The sequence below is a fragment of the Megalobrama amblycephala genome, unplaced genomic scaffold (genome assembly GCF_018812025.1).
Source record: "Megalobrama amblycephala isolate DHTTF-2021 unplaced genomic scaffold, ASM1881202v1 scaffold265, whole genome shotgun sequence".
Classification (NCBI taxonomy): domain Eukaryota; kingdom Metazoa; phylum Chordata; class Actinopteri; order Cypriniformes; family Xenocyprididae; genus Megalobrama; species Megalobrama amblycephala.
In genome coordinates this window covers 214219-236263 of record NW_025953341.1, presented here as the reverse complement: position 1 = coordinate 236263, position 22045 = coordinate 214219, and the positions used below count along the sequence as shown (strand labels likewise).

The 22045-nt window shown below is 36.4% G+C and overlaps 1 protein-coding gene and 1 long non-coding RNA gene across 3 annotated transcripts in view; both read right to left on the bottom strand.

The window, feature by feature from the left end:
* arhgef9b (Cdc42 guanine nucleotide exchange factor (GEF) 9b) overlaps window positions 1–11976 on the bottom strand; it is a 76234-nt gene extending 64258 nt beyond the window's left edge. Inside the window, 4 exon segments of the mRNA XM_048179663.1 lie at window positions 1363–1469; window positions 1748–1886; window positions 9444–10985; window positions 11605–11976. Coding sequence (XP_048035620.1) covers window positions 1363–1469; window positions 1748–1886; window positions 9444–10913 — 1716 coding nt within the window. The 5' untranslated portion in view covers window positions 10914–10985; window positions 11605–11976.
* Window positions 11977–19741: 7765 nt separating this feature from the next.
* LOC125261094 lies at window positions 19742–21796 on the bottom strand. 2 transcript variants are annotated; one of them, XR_007183208.1, is made up of 2 exons: window positions 20842–21796; window positions 19742–19871 (listed from the first exon to the last, which is right to left on the bottom strand). It is a non-coding gene; the product is annotated as an uncharacterized LOC125261094 (long non-coding RNA). The 2 variants fall into 2 exon arrangements; XR_007183209.1 differs by having other exon boundaries at window positions 19742–19865.
* Window positions 21797–22045: the final 249 nt, after the last annotated feature.

Below are 22045 nucleotides of genomic sequence, written 5' to 3'. Positions count from 1 at the left end.
CAGCCGTTCGTAAGTTCTTTCTTAAACAGGAATGTAAAGTTCACACTAGTGGCTTAGTAACTACTAGCTAGTTTGTAACTAACTCTGTACTTTATTTGGCTGCACCATTTGTTCTTAAGGCAGAACATAGCTAGTAGCTCGTAAAGTCTCCATAAAGTAATGCGTAGTCGCATAATATGATGTTTACCCTCAGTGATCCTTCAAATACATGAGCAGAAGTTGAAATTCCGTGAATTTCAGTTTATCCTTCATTCTGACTGATTTTGCCTCATGTAGCTAACAGTAAAAATAAGTTTCCATTAAATATAATAGCCTACTACTTAATCATGAATGTTTTTATATGTAAATAACATTCAGAAACTGTATTTGAAATTAAATTAACAAGGATCAATAAATAAATACTGATACAAAGAAATGACATTTATTGATTATGACTGATTTCATTTGACATGCACAACACGGAGTGATGGGACCGATGCACACAGCGGCATGCTATTTAACGGGTTTGTGTTGAAGAGTGGCTAACAAAGTAATCTTTTCACATAATGTTCTCTTTCTTAAAAATGTAAGAAAGTGTAGATGTCAGCAGCATCATATATGTGTAAAGAATGAAGTCTGTCAGGTAAAACAAGAGCAGTTATTGATGCAGTTCAGTCAGTCTGCTATTGTATTCCAACTGTTACTCCTGATAGGAGGCTTCTGTAAATATTTAGTGTATACGTAGAGTTATGCTTCAACTAAGTTTAATGATGCAACACAAAAAATCCTTATTAGTACGTAAGTTGTAACTTTTTGCCCATTTATGTCAAAACTAGGCTACGTTGTAACTTACGCAAAGCTGTAGAGTGACAAGGTAAAACTTGAGAAATTAGGTGAAGCTTATTATGGGTTTCACAAAGAATTATAGAATGGATTGTATGTTTATAGGTGAATAAAAGCTTATATTTAATCAGTCCATTGTATAAATTGAATATGTTTCTTTCAGAACACATGGATTAAACTGCTCGATTCATACTGATTACATTTAGAATGTCTTTATGAACTTTTTGAAGCACCTAAGTTTTGGTTGCATGGGATTTCAATGAAGAGACAGAAATCTCTCAGGTGTGATTAAAAATATTGTCATATTTGTTTTGAATATGAACAAAAGTCTTATGGGTTTGGAATGACATGAGGTTCAGTAAATGATTCCGTGATTTCATTTTTGGGTGAACCATCCCTTTAACAGTAATAACTGAAGTGTTCATGTATTACCAGTAATTTGTCCTGCATTATTTCCTCAAACAGAAACATTATTCCCAAAAAACATAAAGCAAACACTAGATGATGCCAAAGAGGGTGGAACATTCCCACCTTACTTACCATGTTGACATGCAGTGGTCCAGATCCGGGTCTAAACAGCCTCCGTCTGTTGGATCCTGTGCTGCTGTTCCTCACACGGAGAATGCCTAACTTAGCCACTGTCTTAACTGCAGAACAGATTACTAGAATGAGTGCAAGTGCTCCTTATAAAATGATATTAAAATTCATGCCACACATGAAACTGCTGTGAAAAATGTCATCACACTGACCTAAGAGAAGGGTGGTATTCCTATGCAATTTTATGCTTCCATATTATTAATATTGCTATATATATATATATATATATATATATATATATAGTCTCAAACATTTTGAAATTAATTCACTTGTAGAACACAATCTATTTCTGCTCATGTTTGTATATGTGTTTTGACATGCACTGTACCTGGAGGAGTAAGCACATGTGTCAGGGCAATGGGCTCTAGTGCAGAGAGAGTGGTTGGCAGCGGCAGTGAGCAACACCGCTGAAGCAGAGCTTTAAGTGGAGGATCTGCAGGTGACTGGCCAGGAGGGCGTGAGAGGGTCTGAAAATCACTGCATTAAGTCAGGTAACCCTTAAACAGCAACATATTACATTCTACTGCATACAAAGTGTCTCAGTTACCAACTGGCAAATACAATGTTTCATGTCAAGTGGTGGAGTGGGGTTAATCAAGAGAAGAACAGTATGTGAAAACATCTAACTGAGAATACAGTCAACAGTAAATCGATAATAGAATTACTTTTAGCTTTTGTTCATAAAGGCAGAACAATAGCTAAAGTTTGGGCCTGTTCAAATCTGTTGTGTTTTGGTCTTTTTGAGTTTAGTCTGAACAGGAAAACATGAGATCCTTTTGTACTAGCCCTCTGGAGGTGGTTTGAAATCTGATTAAAATAAGATTGTTTCCTAGTGCATCTTAGTTTGAACAGTAAGACTGGATTTGATGTGTTTTTCTCATTATTCATCATGCAAAGTGTTGTTAATACATCAGACGCTGCAACAAGAACAGCACATACAGGTATTAAATACATGTCTACATGGGAAAGGTTAGTGTGTAAAAGGCTACACAGTATGTTTCCTTTAGCAAACAATTTGAGGTTTGCAAACCAACTATCCTCTCCAAAAATTCAGAGGGCGACATGTTCCCACCACTCAACGTTACGTTGCTGTTCTATATCTCCTCTTAACTGTGGTGGCAGGATTAATGCCACCTTACCATCATAAATGGATTCTGTCTTATTGGGACCTTACTTGTCCCACCCCTACACCTACTCCTATTCTTAAACATACTGAACCTGCTTATCAGTTTAGGTTTCTTTGAAGGTGCAGCCCATCCAATTAACGTGAGGACACTGCTTCTAGTTTAAATGATATGCCTATTAAATTCACATTGGGAAGTTTATTTCCATGTTTCAAATGTTTTCTTCATTTAAAACAAACGCCTCTCAGTGCTGATATAAGAAGTGTGAGATTGGAGAAAGGCTGATTCGAACTCGGGTCGTTGGGTCAAAATCTAAACCAAATGTCCTTACTCTCCACACCACTGTCCCAGTTACTGGCTTGATTTCTTTTGTAATTTTGTTTTATTCGACCAGACAATGGTGGATGGAGTTAATGTAAATAGTCACTCTGCTATGAATATAATATTTAATAATTAGAATTTATAATAATACTTATTAAAAATACAGTCACAATTTTACTTTTCATTTGGGCAGCATTTCCCAACCCTGTTCCTGGAGGCACACCAACCTCCCTTGTCTGACCCTTGTATTTCTGGGCTGCGTTACACTTATTTATGCCCTTCCCTTGCTAACTTCCTCCGTCTCTTTGGCTCGGATGTACATCATTGCTTACGTTGCATGAGTGCTCACTACTGGCACTACAGAACTGATTTATTATTTACATTGGTAACACTTTACAATAAGTTTCATTAGTTAATATTAGTAATAACGGTAACACTTTATAATAAGGTTCATAGTTAAACATTAGTTAATGTATTATCTAACATGAACTAACCATGAGCAATACATCTGTTACTGTATTTACTAATCTTTGTTAACGTTAGTTAATGAAAATACAGTTGTTCATTGTTTGTTCATGTTAGTTCACAGTGCATTAATTAATGTTAACAAGATTTTAAGCATGTATTAGTAAATGTTGAAATTAACAAAGATTAATAAATGCTGTATAATAGCAGTTCATTATTAGTTATTACGTTAACACTTTACAATAAGGTTGTATTAGTTAACATTAGTTAATGCATTAGTTAACGTTAACTAACCATGAACAACACCTCTGTTCAGCATTAGTTAATGTTTGTTAACGTTAACTCACGCATGTATTAATGCATCTATTCATGTTAACAGTGCAATTAGTTAACATTAGTTAACATTAACTAACCATGAACAACACCTCTGTTCAGCATTAGTTAAACTTTGTTAACGTTAACTCACGCATATATTAACGCATGTATTCACGTTGACAGTGCAAGTCGTTAACATTAGTTAATGCATTAATTAACATTAACAACACCTCTGTTCAGCATTAGTTAATGTTTATTAACGTTAACTCACGGATATATTAATGCATGTATTAGTTAATTCAATTAGTTAACATTACCTAACCAACAACACCTAGCTGTTCAACATTAGTTAATCATTGTTAACGTTAACTCACACATATATTAATGCATCTATTCATGTTAACAGTGTTAAGTAGTTAACATTAGGTAATGCATTAGATAATATGAAATAATAGGCAATGCCTGTAAATAGCCTTAATGTTTTAAGGTTAACTTACTGTGCATATTTACATTAGTTTATGTAGCGGTTGACACACTAAGAGTGATCATTTTTAACTCATCTACGCTAAAGGTAAAAATGCCATTGTGTCTATTCATATTAACAGCACAAGTAGTTAACATTAGTTAATGCATTAGATAACATGAACTAATCATGAACAATGCCTCTTATTTAGCCTTAATGTTTTAAGGTTAACTTACTGTACTTACATTAGTTTATGTAGCAGTTGACACATTTCTAACTCTCCACTCACTCACACTAAATTAAGTTAAAAAATACCATTGTGTACCTTATCAGCATTATTTATTAACAAGGCATTGATTTGGGCTGTAAATATAATTCTGAAGTGCAAACCATCTGAACATTAACAGATATGTTGTTCATGTTTATATGCATTTTATTATCATTACTTACATTCAACAAAGCATTTATTAATGGAATTTGTGAACCTTATTGTAAAGTGTACACTATTTCAACATTAACTGATGTGTTACTAACATTTGTTGACCCTTTATTAACATGACTTACCATTAACAAAGCATTTATTAATGGAATTTGTGAACCTTATTGTAAAGTGTACACTATTTCATCATTAACTGATGAGTTACTAACATTTGTTGACTCTTTATTAACATGACTTACCATTAACAAAGCATTTATTAATGGAATTTGTGAACCTTATTGTAAAGTGTACACTATTTCATCATTAACTGATGTGTTACTAACATTTGTAGATCCTTTATTAACATGACTTACCATTAACAAAGCATTTAAATGAAAAATAAAATGTCTGTAATTATTTACCCATTTTGTAATATTTAGTTTGTTTGCTGTGAGGCGTTTTCTCCTATGCAGTGACTGACAATGCATAAGACACACCAAAGCACAACATAAATTCACAAATCACATCAACTTTATTTGTTCGCTGTACTCCAAATCTTTATAATCCATATGTTTGTAAGGAACATATCCAAATTCTGCGTTTTTTCCGTCGTTCTTCATCTTCATTCTCAGCAGCGACCGTCATAGTCAAAGCCCGCGCTCGCTATGATTCAAATTTTAAAAAGTCGCGCGCGCCCACGAGATCCGTTACGGCATGGTTTACGACACTAATATAAAAAGGTTAATGGGTTCTCACCTGCTTCGTCACAGATTGCGACATGCCGTGTTTCAGTGGATTGACATTTGAGTGCGCGCCTTCACGGAGAGAAGCCGGATTCATCATATTTTCATGGATTATTATCTTAAATTCTGCTCTGTACCCTATTAAAACTATTACCGCCATGCGACTGCAACTCATCATCATTTGAACTAACGTACTTTCGGTACAACTTTTGACATTTTTGCAAAAAAATAAATTATTGTGATTACGCTTGTCTCTTATTCTTTTATTTATAACTGTACGGAGATTTAAGAAATGGTTATGGGTAGGTTTATGGGTAGGTGTGGATTATTGGCTCAAAGTATCGTTTAATTTCATTAATGAATGCTTTGTTAAGGGTAAGTCATGTTAATAAAGGATCTACAAATGTCAGTAACACATCAGTTAATGATGAAATAGTGTACACTTTACAATAAGGTTCATAAATTCCATTAATAAATGCTTTGTTGAATGTAAGTAATGATAGTAAAATGCATATAAACATGAACAACATATCTGTTAATGTTCAGATGGTTTGCACTTCGTAATTATATTTACAGTCCAAATCAATGCTTTGTTAATAAATAATGCTGATAAGGTACACAATGGTATTTTTTACCTTATTTTAGTGTAAGTGAGTGGAGAGTTAGAAATGTGTCAACTGCATAAACTAATGTCAGTACAGTAAGTTAACCTTAAAACATTAAGGCTAAATAAGAGGCATTGTTCATGATTAGTTCATGTTATCTAATGCATTAACTAATGTTAACTACTTGCGCTGTTAATATGAATAGATTCATTAATATATGCATGATTTAATGTTAACAATGATTAACTAATGCATTAACTAATGTTAAATACTTGCGCTGTTAACATGAATAGATGCATTAATACATGCGTGAGTTAACGTTAACAAACATTAACAAATGCTGAACAGAGGTGTTGTTCATGGTTAGTTAACGTTAACTAATGCATTAACTAATGTTAACTAATACAACCTTATTGTAATGTGTTACCTTTTTTCTTTATGAATTTGTTTGATACACAATTCCATATGCCTATAGGTATGCTTGGGCTGTTGAAGAAAATATATGAATTACACAAATTAATATGCAACATTAATCCTTCTCCTTTTGCTTTCCTGTTTCTATCTCAGGCGGCCCATCCCAAGGTAACTGGAGATTGTGCCAGCTCCAGTTTGGATCCAGACACACTTCAGATGATGCCATTTTTTGATGGACATACACAACAGCCAAATGTTATCCATAAATTGTAACCATTACAATCACAAGCTGTAATCATTGCCTTAACATAATGTTAAGGATAGAATCGTGTTGTCTGTTAAACTGAATACATCTTTAACTAATGACATCTTAGTCTTTGAAACAGTCACCTCTGACTGATAACAGGATACTATCTCTTTGTAATATTGAAACACACATTTTCTATTATTCTGTTGCACCCAGTTGAAGAACTGATGATGGCACTGGTAGATTTTTTTGACAAATAAGCTGAAATTTCATTTAAGGTCCAACCACATGTGAAAAATCACCATCATTTTCTCATTTCAGATTGAGAAACAATCTATTAAAATGTACATGAACCATCCTGCCCTTATGAGAAAATAAACATCCATTGTTAAAGTTGCATGCATGATGAACCTACTCAAGCTTGTTACTGTGACAACCACTGTTCAAATGCTAGCAAGTGACTGCAATCTGAACAGGAAAATATCTGTCTAATTGTAATTTGCAGTTTAAACAGTTGGTCTGAAAAGTTGGTCAATTTTAAGAGAGAGAAAAAAAAAAGGATTCCCCCCCAAAATTGTGACCAAAGGCAATGCAACACTCAACTAGAACAAATTAGACCTGTGATGACACATTACAAGGCTGACACTGCTGTATTGACACAGGACTGGAAATTAAAGGTCTTTTACATTAGTCAGTTAGTAATCTAAAGTTACAGCTTACAAACAAACAAACAAACAAAAAACATTTTTTACCTCTCTCTTTTGGAGTACAAAGACAAAGTAGGTGATTTTGCCAACATATGACGAAAACAACCTGGTCTCATAGGAGAGACGTACCTGTGGGCACGTAACACGTTTTCGCGAGACACAAAATTACGTACCGACAAGTACGTCTCGCTGCAGTTTCCGACAGAAACGAATGCTAGAGGCTGGTAAAACGTCGATAAGCGCTTTTTCTCGTTTTCACACACAGTTTCGATGACGGCCGGGGTCGGATTATCGATTTGTAAAGACTCGTTTTGGCGTCTCCTCGTGCAATATCATGTTACGACTTCAAAACGCATCTGACCAGAGTGCCCAATTTGTAAACGAACGTACTTTGGACTTTCCGGATCTATGCGTTTCGCTTTTTTTAGCTGTAATCAAGCTTGTTCGGTAGCTCAGCCGATACGGAGTTGGACTTACGGCGAGGAGTCGACTCCCCCTGCCTGGTTACGAATCCCGTGAAAGGCGACTGACGGCAAAGAAAAAAAGAGCGAGCTCAAAGAGAGATTTAAACGAGCTGAAAAACGGATGCTTCTTACGTCATGTTTGCTTTTGTTAACACTATTGGGTAGGTTTAGGCGTAGTGTCGGTGGGAAGTTATTTTAAAACGCAACGGAGCGCAAATGTCAAATCGAGAACCGCGGCAATTCGTCTAAAAAGCAACGTCATAAAAACGTACCGCATTCACCCTATTATCTGCTCCGGGAAAAAAAAAAAAAAATAAATAAATAACACGCTTTTAGCGCCACTCAGTGGAGAGCGAAACTGCAGCGATATGTACTCGTTGGTACATATGTTGCGACTCGCGAAAACTCGACTCCTCGCCGTAAGTCCAACTCCGTATCCGGCTGAGCTACCGAGCAAGCTTGGTTACGGCCAAAAAAAGCGAAACGCATAGAGCCGGAAAGTCCAAAGTACGGTCGTTTACAAATCGGGCACTCTGGTCAGATGCGTTTTGAAGTCGTAACATGATATTGCACGAGGAGACGCCAAAACGAGTCTTTACGAATCGATAATCCGCCCCCGGCCGTCATCGAAACCATGTGTGAAAACGAGCAAAAGCGCTTATCGATGTTTTACCGGCCTCTAGCATTCGTTTCTGTCGGAAACTGCAGCGAGATGTACTTGTCGGTACGTAATTTTGTGTCTCGCGAAAACGTGCCCACGGGTACGTCTCTCCTATGAGACCAGGTTGCAACGTGCATGAGTTTTTTTTTTATTTTATTTTTTACTTAGATTAGGATTACAATTTAACGCACATACTCTATATCAAGGATGGGCAACTGTCCTGCAGAGTTTAGCTCCTTCATTAATCAGACAGGACTGAAAAATCTAATCAAAAATTGTGTCTCATGTCCTCTGGAGGTTGCATTTATCAGCCATATATGTCATAAAAGATGTCTTATTTTATTTCAGAGAAGTAACCATTATAAAAATGACCATTATTCCTAGTGAAGCATAAATTGTTGTTTGGAATGTAGTGGTCACTTTACTGAAATGAAGCAGCGGCTGACAAATGCAACCGCTGGAGGACAGGATTTCTTGGTATACAGGCAGGTGTTTGATTAAGGAAGGAACTAAATTCTGCAGGACAGAGGCCCACCAGGACCAAAGTTGCCCATTTCTGCTCTAAATGAAACTGCTTCAATAGCCAGATTCATACCATTGTTATGACAGCATTTGAAAATACATTTTTCATTGACAGCAAAATTAATTAGTTGTGCAGACAAGTTAGTAGTGCATTGATAGCAATGTCAGCATGCTAGAACACAAGGTAATAAATGAATGTCTGGCATGACAACATGATTGAGCAGTATTAAAATATTCTTTTTATGAAATCAAAAAGAAACCTTCTGTTTACTTCCTTAATAAACATTCATGGAAGTTTGTTTTCATAATATCTCATTAAAAAGTAATGATTTCTATAACTTTTTAGCTGACAACATCATTGCTTCTTGTTTTATCAAACCCTCCCTTCTATCTACCTGTCATAGAGACCACCTTTCACAATCCAGTCAGCAATCAATGGACAAAATGCTGCACTATATTTTCATGTTGAATATCCCTTTCACCTGAAAATAATATTGGTTGTGAATGTCATTTCGGCTATTCAAAAAAGTCACAGTTTAAGCCAGCTTACATTACCTTGAATATGTCCTCCGGGCAGTTTCTTATTTCTTTCCTATCTGTGCAAATATCTTGGTTTTCATCAACAGGTTTGCTAGATAATTGATGTGGGATCAAAGAGTTTTCTTTTGGTGTTTCTGGTTCTTCATATTTTGGGTGGCTCTCAATGGTGGCAAGAGAGATGTGAGTCGAGCTGAGCTGAGACTGGGATTCATCCGAGTTATTACACAGGGAATTGCTATCTCTTGGAGAGTCTGGGCATGTTCTCCAGGCCTTCAGCACCACAGGAGGAGAGCAATCCACCTTGTCACTGACAGTTGAGACCACCTTGCACATGTCAGTAGATAACATAGATTTACCGTGAACTGAGGTATCGGCTTTGTGCTCATTCCTGATTGGCATATTGTGGATGAGCTCTTCTGACTCATCTGTCTTTCTCAAATTAAGAGGCGACTGCTGTCCTTCAGGGGGGGAGAATGAACGAGATGAGTTTCTCCATTTCATTGCTGTCTCGGCCACAGTGTTGAAAAATCGGAGGAGGCCTCGAAAATGGCTGCTTTTGCCATCAAGGCCTGTTTGTTCAGGTGCAGAGTTCAAATCTTTGACCAGCTCAAAGCTGACAGAGCCATAATCGGAATCAATGGTTTTGTCCAGGGTATTCATTGACTCAAAACTACTCTCTGCCAATGTCTGACTTCCTTTTCCTTTGAGGGAAATTCTTCTTAAGTAATTCAAAACATCACCCCCCTTTGACCATCGTTTTCTTTGAGGTATCTTGAGGCTTTGCTTCACAAAGCAGGCTTCTTGTTCCATCAGAGATGAATTGTTGCAGTTTGAGAAGTTGGGATGAGATTTCTTTGTATACATGACTCTTTCTGACAACTTACACCCATTTTGGTTGCTAGCGGTGTCCTTGGTCTCCTGGTGGACATTCTCTGGGGTTGCAGCTGCGTCTATGTCCTCAAATGAACAGTAGAAATCTGCAGTGTGTCCTGCAAATGAATGTCTCTTGACTTTATTCTTAAACACATGCTTGAACTCTGAAGAAGGAGAGTCCTTGCACATATAAACATTATCTACCTCATCTTTCAGGTCAATGTCGAAATTGGCATCAGAAATCTTACCAGCTTTCCCTCTAAAAACAGATGGGGACTTTAATTTCTTGAAGGACCTTACTTTGTTTGTGATTGACAGTTTGAGAAAGGACGCTTCACCTGGGAGGATCACTGAGTGAGGTCGCCTGTCCAGGTCAGAGGTGGCCTTGCGGCGGTTCAGGATCCTCCAGATGGCCGCGGTCCTGGAGCGCCGGTTAGGTTCCTGTTTTTCTCTTCTGAGGGTCTGACAGGGAATAATGGAGTCTGAGGAACTGGACTCTGGAATCCATGAGATGTCAGTTTTGGTGTCTTCGTCAACTGAGACATTGAATACACTATTGACAAATCCGTTGGTAAGACTAGATTCTGACATGGGGCTGGTTGTGCTATCCATCCTCTCTCATTTTAAGACAAAATGTCAAGTGTCCAATTTTGGAAGAATCATTTTTGTCATCCTTGAGATAATCTGTGATAAAGCAAAAAATCACACAATATGGGAGATTTGTTTCTAATGTAAAGAAAACCAAGATTAATAATACAACGAAATGCAAATGACCAATTTAACATTCTACCTACAAATAACATTCTATATGTCCCCAGTAGTGTAAAAACCCCAAATGCCTAATAAATAAACATCAAAGACAAACAAGAATACTTTTCCACTTGTTCCAAATCCATGTCTACAATGAACTTAAATGTAGCAGCCTGTCTACTATAAATCATCTTTACTTTCTCTCTCTTTATATACTCACTCTTTATACAAATATGTATAAATCAAATTAGAAATATATGTAAATATAAAAAAAGTTTTCACAGTATTACTGTTTTTTTCCTGTATTGAGCCTTAGCGAGCATAAAAATCTTCTTTAGAAAAAATACTACTGACTTCAAATGTTTAAACTGTATACCAAAATACAAGAAATAACGTACAACATGAAGATTCCAAATTCTAATCCTGTAAGAATTTTCATAGTCCACTTATTCAAAAATGTAAACATTTTTTTTTTAAATTAAGACAATGTTATGAACCAACACATCAGGAAATTCATGTTCTTTGATAAGAAAACGTATTTGGAAAAACTTACCAAATTAGACCTCTCCGTTTGAATCAGAGTGTTTGTCTCATAAAGGAACAAAAAACATTCTGTGTGAATCCTTTAACATCAAAAATGTTTTTTTCAAAATAATAATTTGGACGACTGCTAATCCACAGCATTCTTCAGAAATGGTCTAGGGTTTTTCTCAGCCCGATGCCCCACAGAGACCGAACAGACGCCACATACACACACGCCCAGTTCCTCTCATTAAGTTTGAAGTCATGATCCAGTTATTTTTGCCACTCTTGCACTGCAACTACAAAGACCGCTCTAAATGGAACACACTATTTGGCTGGGTCAGTCCTTTTTACATTTGTAGTGAAATGTTAATTTGAAATCATTTTTAATGTAATTCATTGCCACAGTAGTTTTGAATATGTTCGTCAATGCAGTGGTGAGCGTTGTAATGGTCATAGTAAATGCGATACAATACATAAAAACGTAGGGTCAAAGTTTGAGGGCCTATTTTAAACACTTCCTTTTTGTCCTGTTTTGGTACTACTGTAATCACATGGTATTTTCCTGCTCTACACAGGAAAGAGTGGATCTGAGTGAAAAAAATTCTTTAAGTTTGACAAAGACAGGAAGCCTGGCTGACAGCATGTAAATATCTGCTCCGTACACTCTTTCCCTTCTGTCTGTGCTGCACCATTGTGAAGGAAAGACAATTGGGTTTTTCTTTCCCCTTGTGAGTCAGTACACTCCAGTTTGTCAACATGATACTGCCGCAATAGCCATTTCATCAGCTAAAACATGTTACTGCCTAAACTGTATACACATCGAACATACATATGATACATTTAAAAGCTTTTTATTGGCATCATCTTTTCTTCAACTGTTTCTACTTAAAGAAGATAAAGGCTATAACACGTTCTCCAAATGCCTCACATTAAGCCCGCTTCCTGTGCATGAGCAGGCAGCTTTCCTGCTATCCATTTCTGTCACAAAGCACATCCTGGATTTGTCAACCCTCCTTTATTTTTTATTTATTTATTTTTTTTATTGTTATTATTAATTCTAATTATTATTATTTGGTTGTTAAATCCAAATGCAAGACTACATTCTTTTGTGAATGAGCTGGAAAAAAAGAAAGAAAGTTAAATTCCCTTTTATACAAACAGACAGAGGACAACAAAGCTGGACTAAATCCAGAAATTTTTGACTCAAAATTAAAGAAAATTTTATCAACCAACTTTGATGTTTGTTCCATATTATCTTCATTTCAAAATGTTGTTCAGAAATCACCTCGTGTGATGTCATCACTTTTTATCTTGTAGAACAATTGGCCTTTTCCTTAGTTTCCTGTGACACAGTTCCAGATCAACATCATGATAGTGTAGGCTCAACAGCAACAACAACACACACACACACACACACACACACACACACACACACATACACACACACGTTTGTTTTTGTGAATTGTGGGGACATTCCATAGGCGTAATGGTTTTTATACTGTACAAACCGTTTTTTCTATCCCCCTACACTACCCCTAAACCTAACCATAACAGGAAACTGTGCAGATATTTACTTTCTCACAAAAAGTCATTCTGTATGATTTATAAGCCTTTTGAAAAGTGGGGACATGGGGTAATGTCTTCATAAGTCACCTCTTCTTGTAATACCTATGTCATACCCATGTCATTATACACATTTGTGTCCTGATATGTCACAAAAACGCGCACACACACACACACACACACACACACACACACACACACACACACACACACACACACACACAGGTTTGTTTTTGTGAATTGTGAGGACATTCCATATGCGTTATGGTTTTTATACTGTACAAACTGTACATTCTATCCCCCTACTTCTAAACCTACCACATAGGATATGGAATCCAAAGTCTGCCAAAATTAAAAATAAATAAATATATAAATAAATATACATAGAAAAGCAAAAAAAAAAAAAAGATAATTATTTATACATTTATTTCCTTATTTATGTATATATTTATTTTTTTCTGCATTTATTTATTTTTTCTTTTATTTATTTATACATTTATTGATTTCGATTTTTATTTATTTCCACATTTATTTATTTATTTATTTCCATATTTGTTAATTTCCTCATTTATTCATTTCTACATTTCTTTATTTTTACATTTATGTATTTTTACATTTCTTTGTCCGTAGGGTAATGAGGAGGGCGTGGTATACCTCCGACATAGCAATCGAGCTCAGAGTAGGTGAGAGCGAAGCCTTGAGGCCACAGTGACACCTTGTGGTGTGCCCGAAATACAAGAAGTGTAGCCTACTGACGTTGATACTGGGATGAATGATTTGAATGGGTATTATGGCCAAAATCTTATATCACGGGTTAAGTCATATAACATCACCCTAACTGTACTGTTCAACATATCTGATAACAGGGACTCTGAAATGGAAGCGCTTGTTATTTCCCATTATTAATCATTTAAATGAATGGGCTTGCGTTTGATTGAGATTCGGACATAGGTCAGAACACAGTAAAGATTGAAGCAGCGCACATATAGGCTACAGTGAAGTCGACACAAGCATATTGATCAATGCGTTTGAAACGAGACCACAAATTCACTTCACATTCATATTTCCTACTTTTACATGGAAAACATGTGACAAACGCTTAAAAGACTACGCATATTTCAAAGATCCAAAATAGAATGAGGCATCGGTTACAGTAGAACATTTTGTCACGTCGCGTCTCCCCTTTTAGGGACATTCTAAAACGCTTAACGTGAAAAACGCTTAACGTGGCTTAATGTAGTAAGACAGTGATATTAACAGACAAAACTCACTAAACATCATCATAATAAAGTATACTATGAAAAAAAGTGGTTAATAACACATTAAGCCTTTTCCTCCCATAGAAAACCGTTATAAGAAAACGCTTAACGTGGCTTAACAGAAATTACGTGGATTAACAGAATTAGAAATGCGCTGATTCTGTGCGTGTCCCCTTTAAATGCTCGCGCTCCCCGCCCCCAAGCTCGCAACTCTATAATACATTGCATAAACAAAGTTCACACAGCTAATATAACCCACAAAATGGATCTTTACAAAGTGTTCGTCATGCAGCATATCAGATCATGTAAGAATAGTATTTATTTGGATGTTTAAATTTGATTCTGAATGAGTTTGATAGTGTTCCGTGGCAATGGGGCTAAAGCTAACATACACTGTTTGAGAGATTTATAAAGAATGAAGTTGTGTTCATGAATTATACAGACTGCAAGTGTTTAATAATAAAAATAACGACATGGCTTTGGTCTCCGTGAATACAGTAAGAAACTTTAACCACATTTAACAGTACATTAGCAACATGCTAATGAAACATTTAGAAAGACAATTTACAAATACCACTAAAAATATCATGATATCATGGATCATGTCAGTTATTATTGCTCCATCTGCCATTTTTTGCTATTGTCCTTGCTTGCTTACCTGCATAAAGTCTGTTGATTCGGCTCGAGATGTTAAAGGTGCCCTAGAATTAAATATTGAATTTATATTGGCATAGTTAAATAACAAGAGTTCAGTACATGGAAATGACATACAGTGAGTCTCAAACTCCATTGTTTCCTCCTTCTTATATAAATCTCATTTGTTTAAAAGACCTCCGAAGAACAGACGAATCTCAACATAACACTGACTGTTACGTAACAGTCGGGATCATTAATATGTACGCTCCCAATATTTGCATATGCCAGCTCATGTTCAAGGCATTAGACAAGGGCAGAACGTCTGGATGTGCACAGCTGAATCATCAGACTAGGTAAGCAAGCAAGAACAATAGTGAAAAATGGCAGATGGAGCAATAATAACTGACATGATCCATGATATCATGATATTTTTAGTGATATTTGTGCATTGTCTTTCTAAATGTTTAAACATTTAGAAAGACATGTATAAGAACTTAGCATTTGCTAATGTACTGTTAAATGTGGTTAAAGTTACCATCGTTTATTACTGTATTCACGGAGGCAAGAGCCGCCGCTATTTTCATTTTTAAACACTTGCAGTCTGTATAATTCATAAACACAACTTCATTCTTTATAAATCTCTCCAACAGTGTGTAATGTTAGCTTTAGCCACGGAGCATACTATCAAACTCATTCAGAATCAAATGTAAACATCCAAATAAATACAATACTCACATGATCCGATGTATGCATGCAGCATGCATGACGAACATCTTGTAAAGATCCATTTTGAGGGTTATATTAGCTGTGTGAACTGTGTTTATGCTGTTCAAGGCAAGCGCAAGCTCCGGGGGCGGGGGAGCACTAGAATTAAAGGGGCCGCAACCTATATAATGGTGCATAGTTAATGATGCCCCAAAATAGGCAGTTAAAAAAATGAATAAAAAAAAAATAGATGGGGTATTTTGAGCTGAAACTTCACAGACACATTCAGGGGACACCTTAGACTTATATTACATCTTTTAAAAAGAAGTTCTAGGGCACCTTTAATACTGCCTTGAACATGGGCTGGCATATGCAAAAGTTGGGGGCGTACATATTAATGATCCCGACTGTTGCGTCACAGTCGGTGTTAAGGCAGGAACACACCGTCGGCTGAAGTTGGTCCTCTTTTTGTCAACATTTCAAATCGGCGTTGGAGCTCGTCGGTCCGTCGGGCCATCTGATCATTCTGATTGGCTGTTCAGATACTGCCACCTGCTGATTTGGAAAGGCATTTCATGTCACGTAGGCGCAGAACTGACGTGTTACTTGGCCGTCAGCTGTCTAGCGTTGGTTTGGTGTGTCAGGCCAACTTTGGACACAGACAGGCTTGTTTTTGTACTGTTTTTTTTATGATAAAGTTATGTAAAATAACTGCTCAGTGCTGCAAAACAGACAACTCTGCTAATGCTAACTTAATTCTATATAAACTATTAGGGGTGTGACGAGACAGGTATCTCACGAGACGAGACTCGAGATTGAGTTCACGAGACGAGACAAGATAGCGAAATACACGACTAGAAAAAATATTCTGCAGGTGTATTTGAAATGTTTTAACTAATCATCTTGTAATGAATGTCATTTCAGTTCTACTTTCTGAGTATGAATTATCATATGCGGTAAAAGACAACAATACTGTAAAAGGTTTTGCCACAAACTCAACTGACTGACTTCTCTTCTGTATGATTTCAGTCTCTTCAGACCTTACTGTACATGATTTCCCTGCTGAAAAAACCAGCTTAAACCAGCCTAAGCTGGTTGGCTGGTTTTAGCTGGTTTAAGCTGGAAATAGCTGGTTTTAGCTGGTCTCCCAGCCTGGCCAAGCTGGTCAAAATGGTCTACCAGCCTGGCCAGGCTGGTCAAGCTGGTCTCCCAGCCTGACCAGCTAAAACCAGCTAAGACCAGCCTGACCAGCTAAAACCAGCTAAGACCAGCCATCCTGACCAGCTAAAACCAGCTAAGACCAGCCTGACCAGCTAAAACCAGCCATACTGACCAGCTAAAACCAGCTAAGACCAGCCTGACCAGCTAAAACCAGCCTGACCAGCTAAAAAAGTGGTCAAAACCCCTCTTAAACCAGCATGAGAAACCAGCTATGACCAGGCTGGGAGACCAGCTAAAACCAGCTTGACCAGCTTAAGCTGGTTTTAGCTGGTTTTTTCAGCAGGGTTATGAGCTTCTACAACTTTTGACCTCCTAACTGAACTCCTTTCCACAAACTGATCATAGAAATAAAAACTGTATAAATAAAAATGGTAACACTTTACAATAAGATCTCATTTATTAACATTAATGTATTAACCAACATCAACTAACAATGAGCAATATCTTTGCTGCAGTATTTATTAATCTTTGTTTATGTTAGTTAATAAAAATAGTCATTCATTGTTAGTTCATGATAGTTCACAGTGCATTAACTAATGTTAACAAATGAAACCTTACTGTTTGTGCTTAATAAGATTAAGAGAAAACTGTTATTCATTTTTATGGTAACACTTTACAATAAATACAACCATAATCGCACTCTCTCAATATTCAAAGTGCAAATAAGACCAAATTTTTCTTTGATACAGAGCTAAGACATGGTTACAACTACACTGCCCAGCCTAAAATAGCTTTCATATTGAGAGATATCTGTATTCGTCAGGGAGCCGCTTTCAAATGCGGGGTATTGAAATCGCGTTTGAATGCGCGCTCGCGTTTACTTTCACTTTCGTGATCGCGCGTATTCTGTGAATGTGGAGCGGCGGCGACCGTTATCCAACTGAATTAAATGTTTTTTATTTAAATACAAAGCAAAACGACAGTGGAGGCGTAATGTAAACGTAGCGGTGGCATATTCTTTCCTAATCATCCTAACACTCTGTCATGGCAACATCATGAGACTACTTTTCGCCTCGACGAGAAGTCTCGTCACAATTTAGTCTCGCTCGTCACACCCCTATAAACTAAATAACAGCATAGGCCTATTAGTTACTAGCCTAAACTGGACGGAGTCACGGAGCGCCCTGTAACTCACTGACCTGCCTGCGTTCACAATTCACACGGTGCAGATGGGAGGGAGAACGGCTGACTACACAGTTTATGGGTATAAATTGTGTATTTCCCTCACAATTGTCACAAAAACTCACTAGTCTGTACACTGTCTGTCTGGTCTCTCTGCGCGTTGCTTTGCGAGATCATGCGGCGCGATTTTTTTTTCCTCACTGTATGCGCATTCATAACGGTGCACGTACACTTTGAACTTCAATCGTGACAAATGATTGGACTACTTGCGGAGTGACATGACGACATGAATCAGAGGCACAAAAAACGTTGACAGCGGTGAGCCTATGAGGGGTGAATTCAACAAAATTTGATGATTGCTAAGCAAACTGAGAGGAGAACTAACGTGTATACGCACGCCAGCCGTCTGGCCAAAATCCCATAGTATTCAGGCGTCAGACGTAAGATATGAGACGTTAGACGTCACGGTCACGTGTTGGAGCTGCGCTCAAAGTGTGCGGCGGCGATGGCGGCGACGTAGTTGAGAAAGTATATTTTTTTACTTTGCGTCTGGATAACGTACGTGTGGATTATGGAACGCGAACGGGGCCAAATGTCTTTAAACGAAACGCGTGACTTTTGACCGTGTCAACACGCACTGTTTGTTCGCCTTAACGCGGCAACACACACAGCAGCCAATGAAATTGTTGTATTTGAGACTATATTTGCATATGTGACGCGATGGTACGTATGGCCCAGAGCCATAGAGAGACAGAGTTGCGACAACGGAAGTTCAAAACGCTTGATCGTCACGTGATTCGTGTAGCCTTCAGATAGTTCCAGGAAGTGCTTCGGCGGCAATTCAAATGATAGGGTTAGAGAGACAGAACCGTGATTTTTGGTAATTTGTAGTCAATAAATGCATCGGTTTACAATATTTATGTAATACACCGACATGTGAATGTAGCATGGGTTTGTAGTTACAGCAATGTTGTTTTTAAAAGATAAAAACCTGCTAATATTTGAGGATTAGTGTTGTCGACCAGCGTTGCCTGCCTTGTTAACATATTTCTGGCTAACATTACCTTGTTTAAAGATCGCGTTGCAGTTGTTTTGAAGTATTTTTATGTTTTTAAACTTGTATGTTAGTTAAGGGCAATCATGTCATGTTCACTATGGTTTTACAGGGAAAGGGGACCTGCAGGTGACAGGTTGTCTTAAAAAACCCATTGCAAATAAGTGAAATGTAAAATTTAATTAAGTGAAATTTAATTAATCTTAATGTTAACAATTCTTATGCACCCCATTCACTTATTATATATACATTCATACACAATATATTCAATTCTAAAATAAAACATTATACACACATTGACTTTTGCACTGATTTAGTGCAATGGATTTATACATTTATAATAAACTGCATGTCAAGCATTTCGTCTGTCCTTTCCTACATGTTCTTGTAGTCTCCCCGCTATGGTTTGCAGTGTTGCATGAGGATGATCCAGTCACTCAGAGAAAGCAGTATGAATGCATGGTTTCCCCACTGACACGGAAAGGAGAAAGTTATGTTCTAGTCAGCAGGAACAATCTAAATAGAACTAAAGATTGTGCGCCAAGTTGTGTGTTAATCATATACAGGTGTATCTGCCTTTTTTCATAAAAACCAACACTGGGAACTTTTATGTTTATTAAAGGTTTATTAAAAATAAGGAGCAAGGAAAAGCTTGCAAAATCCAAGGAGCAGAGACTGGCGGTGACAGCATCATTGCATGGAGTCTTCAGGATCTGAATCCCCTTTGTGCTTGTACTGAAAGCAAGATAAAAGGAAACAAAATGGGAGAAATTAAATACAGTAGTAGTATATAATATACAGTTTTGGTATTTAGTATGATTTCCCATTTAGCCTAGTGTAATATATATATATATATATTTATTTATTTATTATATTTATTTATTTATTTATTTAGCTGCTTTTAAGCATTGTTTTTTTTAATCTCACTTATAAACTTCCCTCTCCCCATCAATCCAAAAATAGACACATAATAGACAGACAACAGAATCACAATACATTCTCGAATATAAATTCTAAAATAAGGATTTTTTTTCTTTATTACCAGGTGAAAAAAATACTATAGTAATTTATAGTAAATACCATAGTGTTTTTGAACCATACTATAGTAAAGTACTTGAATTAATTTGTTGTGGTAATTCTATAGTTGCTGTGATAATAGAACAACTATAGTAATATAAACAATTTAAGTTACCCAATACTGTACTAAGTTTTCTACAACTTTAGGGTATATTATACTACAATAAAAAACTACAGTAAAACAGTACTGCAGTAAAAAACTAAAGTATACTACAGTATTTATTACAGTTTATCAGTTCACTATATTGCAGTATGCTGTAGCATTCATTAACAACGTGTTGTAAATACTATAATATAGTATACTACAATTTACTATAGTATGGTTCAAAAACACTATACTATTTACTATAGTATTTTTTCACCTGGGTTGTACATTTAATATGGAATAAGGATATTCTCATTTTACCACTTTCACCCACCACAAGCCCCAAAGTTATATTTAACCCCGTTTAGAATCCTTTTTCTCTAATTACACAACGATGAATAAATTGTTTTAATCTATTATCTAATCTACTATCCCCTGGAACTATTTATTTAGTGAGCAGTATCAGCTAGCATGCTTTAATACACAAGTTAATTTGATTCAGATGTACTGATACTATAAAATCTTATAATTTAAACGGCTTACCTTTTAAAAGTACATCACAAACGGTCTGTTCTGCTGTAACTCTACGGCGCGGCTGCTACTTCCGGGAACTATTGAGAGGCTCCACGAGCCGCCATTGCTGTAAAAAACCGTTCCATTGGAGTCTATGGAGTTGTCGCAACTCTCTCTCTCTGTGGCTCTGGTATGGCCTGGTTGTACAAACATCAGATGTCATGTTTATTCATGAAGGATGTCGTAATGGTATGCTGGTATGCACGTATACAAACATCGAGGGAACATTGGTACGTTTTGTGTGTGATGTCAGCCTTATGTCATGATTTGTCATGCCCTTTTAAGTTGTCCTCTGATACAAAAGTCAACAGCTAAAACCATCATGGCTCTTAGATTAAGGCCTACTCCTGTCTTAATTTAAACCCTGTCTGGGAAACTGCCCCCAAAGGCTTCACAAAGTTATTCTTGTCTCTATAACTTATGGATTCCTAAAGACATGTTTATGGGTAAATAAAATATTAATAATACAAATAAAATGAATATCAAAACATATTTTAAATATAATGAAGTCATTTTATTATAGAACTCATCAGCCTGCAGCTGCCAATATGATGTTCCTGGAAACAAAACAGAGACAGAACAGTATAAACAAACTACAACCAACTAAACACCAAATTACAAAAACATTATTAGGCTATGTGAAAGTGAATAAAGTTCACTTTGTTCACTGTGTGTGTGTGTGTTCAGTTATAAATATGTGCTGTGTAAATTAGCCTTCATACACTTAGAAATTATATATAGCCTAACTTTAAAAAACAAACAATAACCCATAGAAAAATTATAATAATTGTATAATATTGAGAATTTAGCCTACTTAATATACATTGTAACATAAGGCTACTTTACGCTAGCACAGTAGTCAGTTAAGCAATTAATTAATATTTTATATTAATATGTATGTAGCCTAGGCTACATCTAAAGGTAAGTCTGCTTTTTTTAAAAAAAAATATACAGTACAGTCCAAAAGTTTGGAACCACTAAGATTTTTAATGTTTCTATGCTTTTCTGCTCACCAAGGCTACATTTATTTAATTAAAAATACAGTAAAAACAGTAATATTGTGAAATATTATTACAATTTTAAATAACTGTGTACTATTTAAATATATTTGACAAAGTAATTTATTCCTGTGATGCAAAGCTGAATTTTCAGCATCGTTACTCCAGTCTTCAGT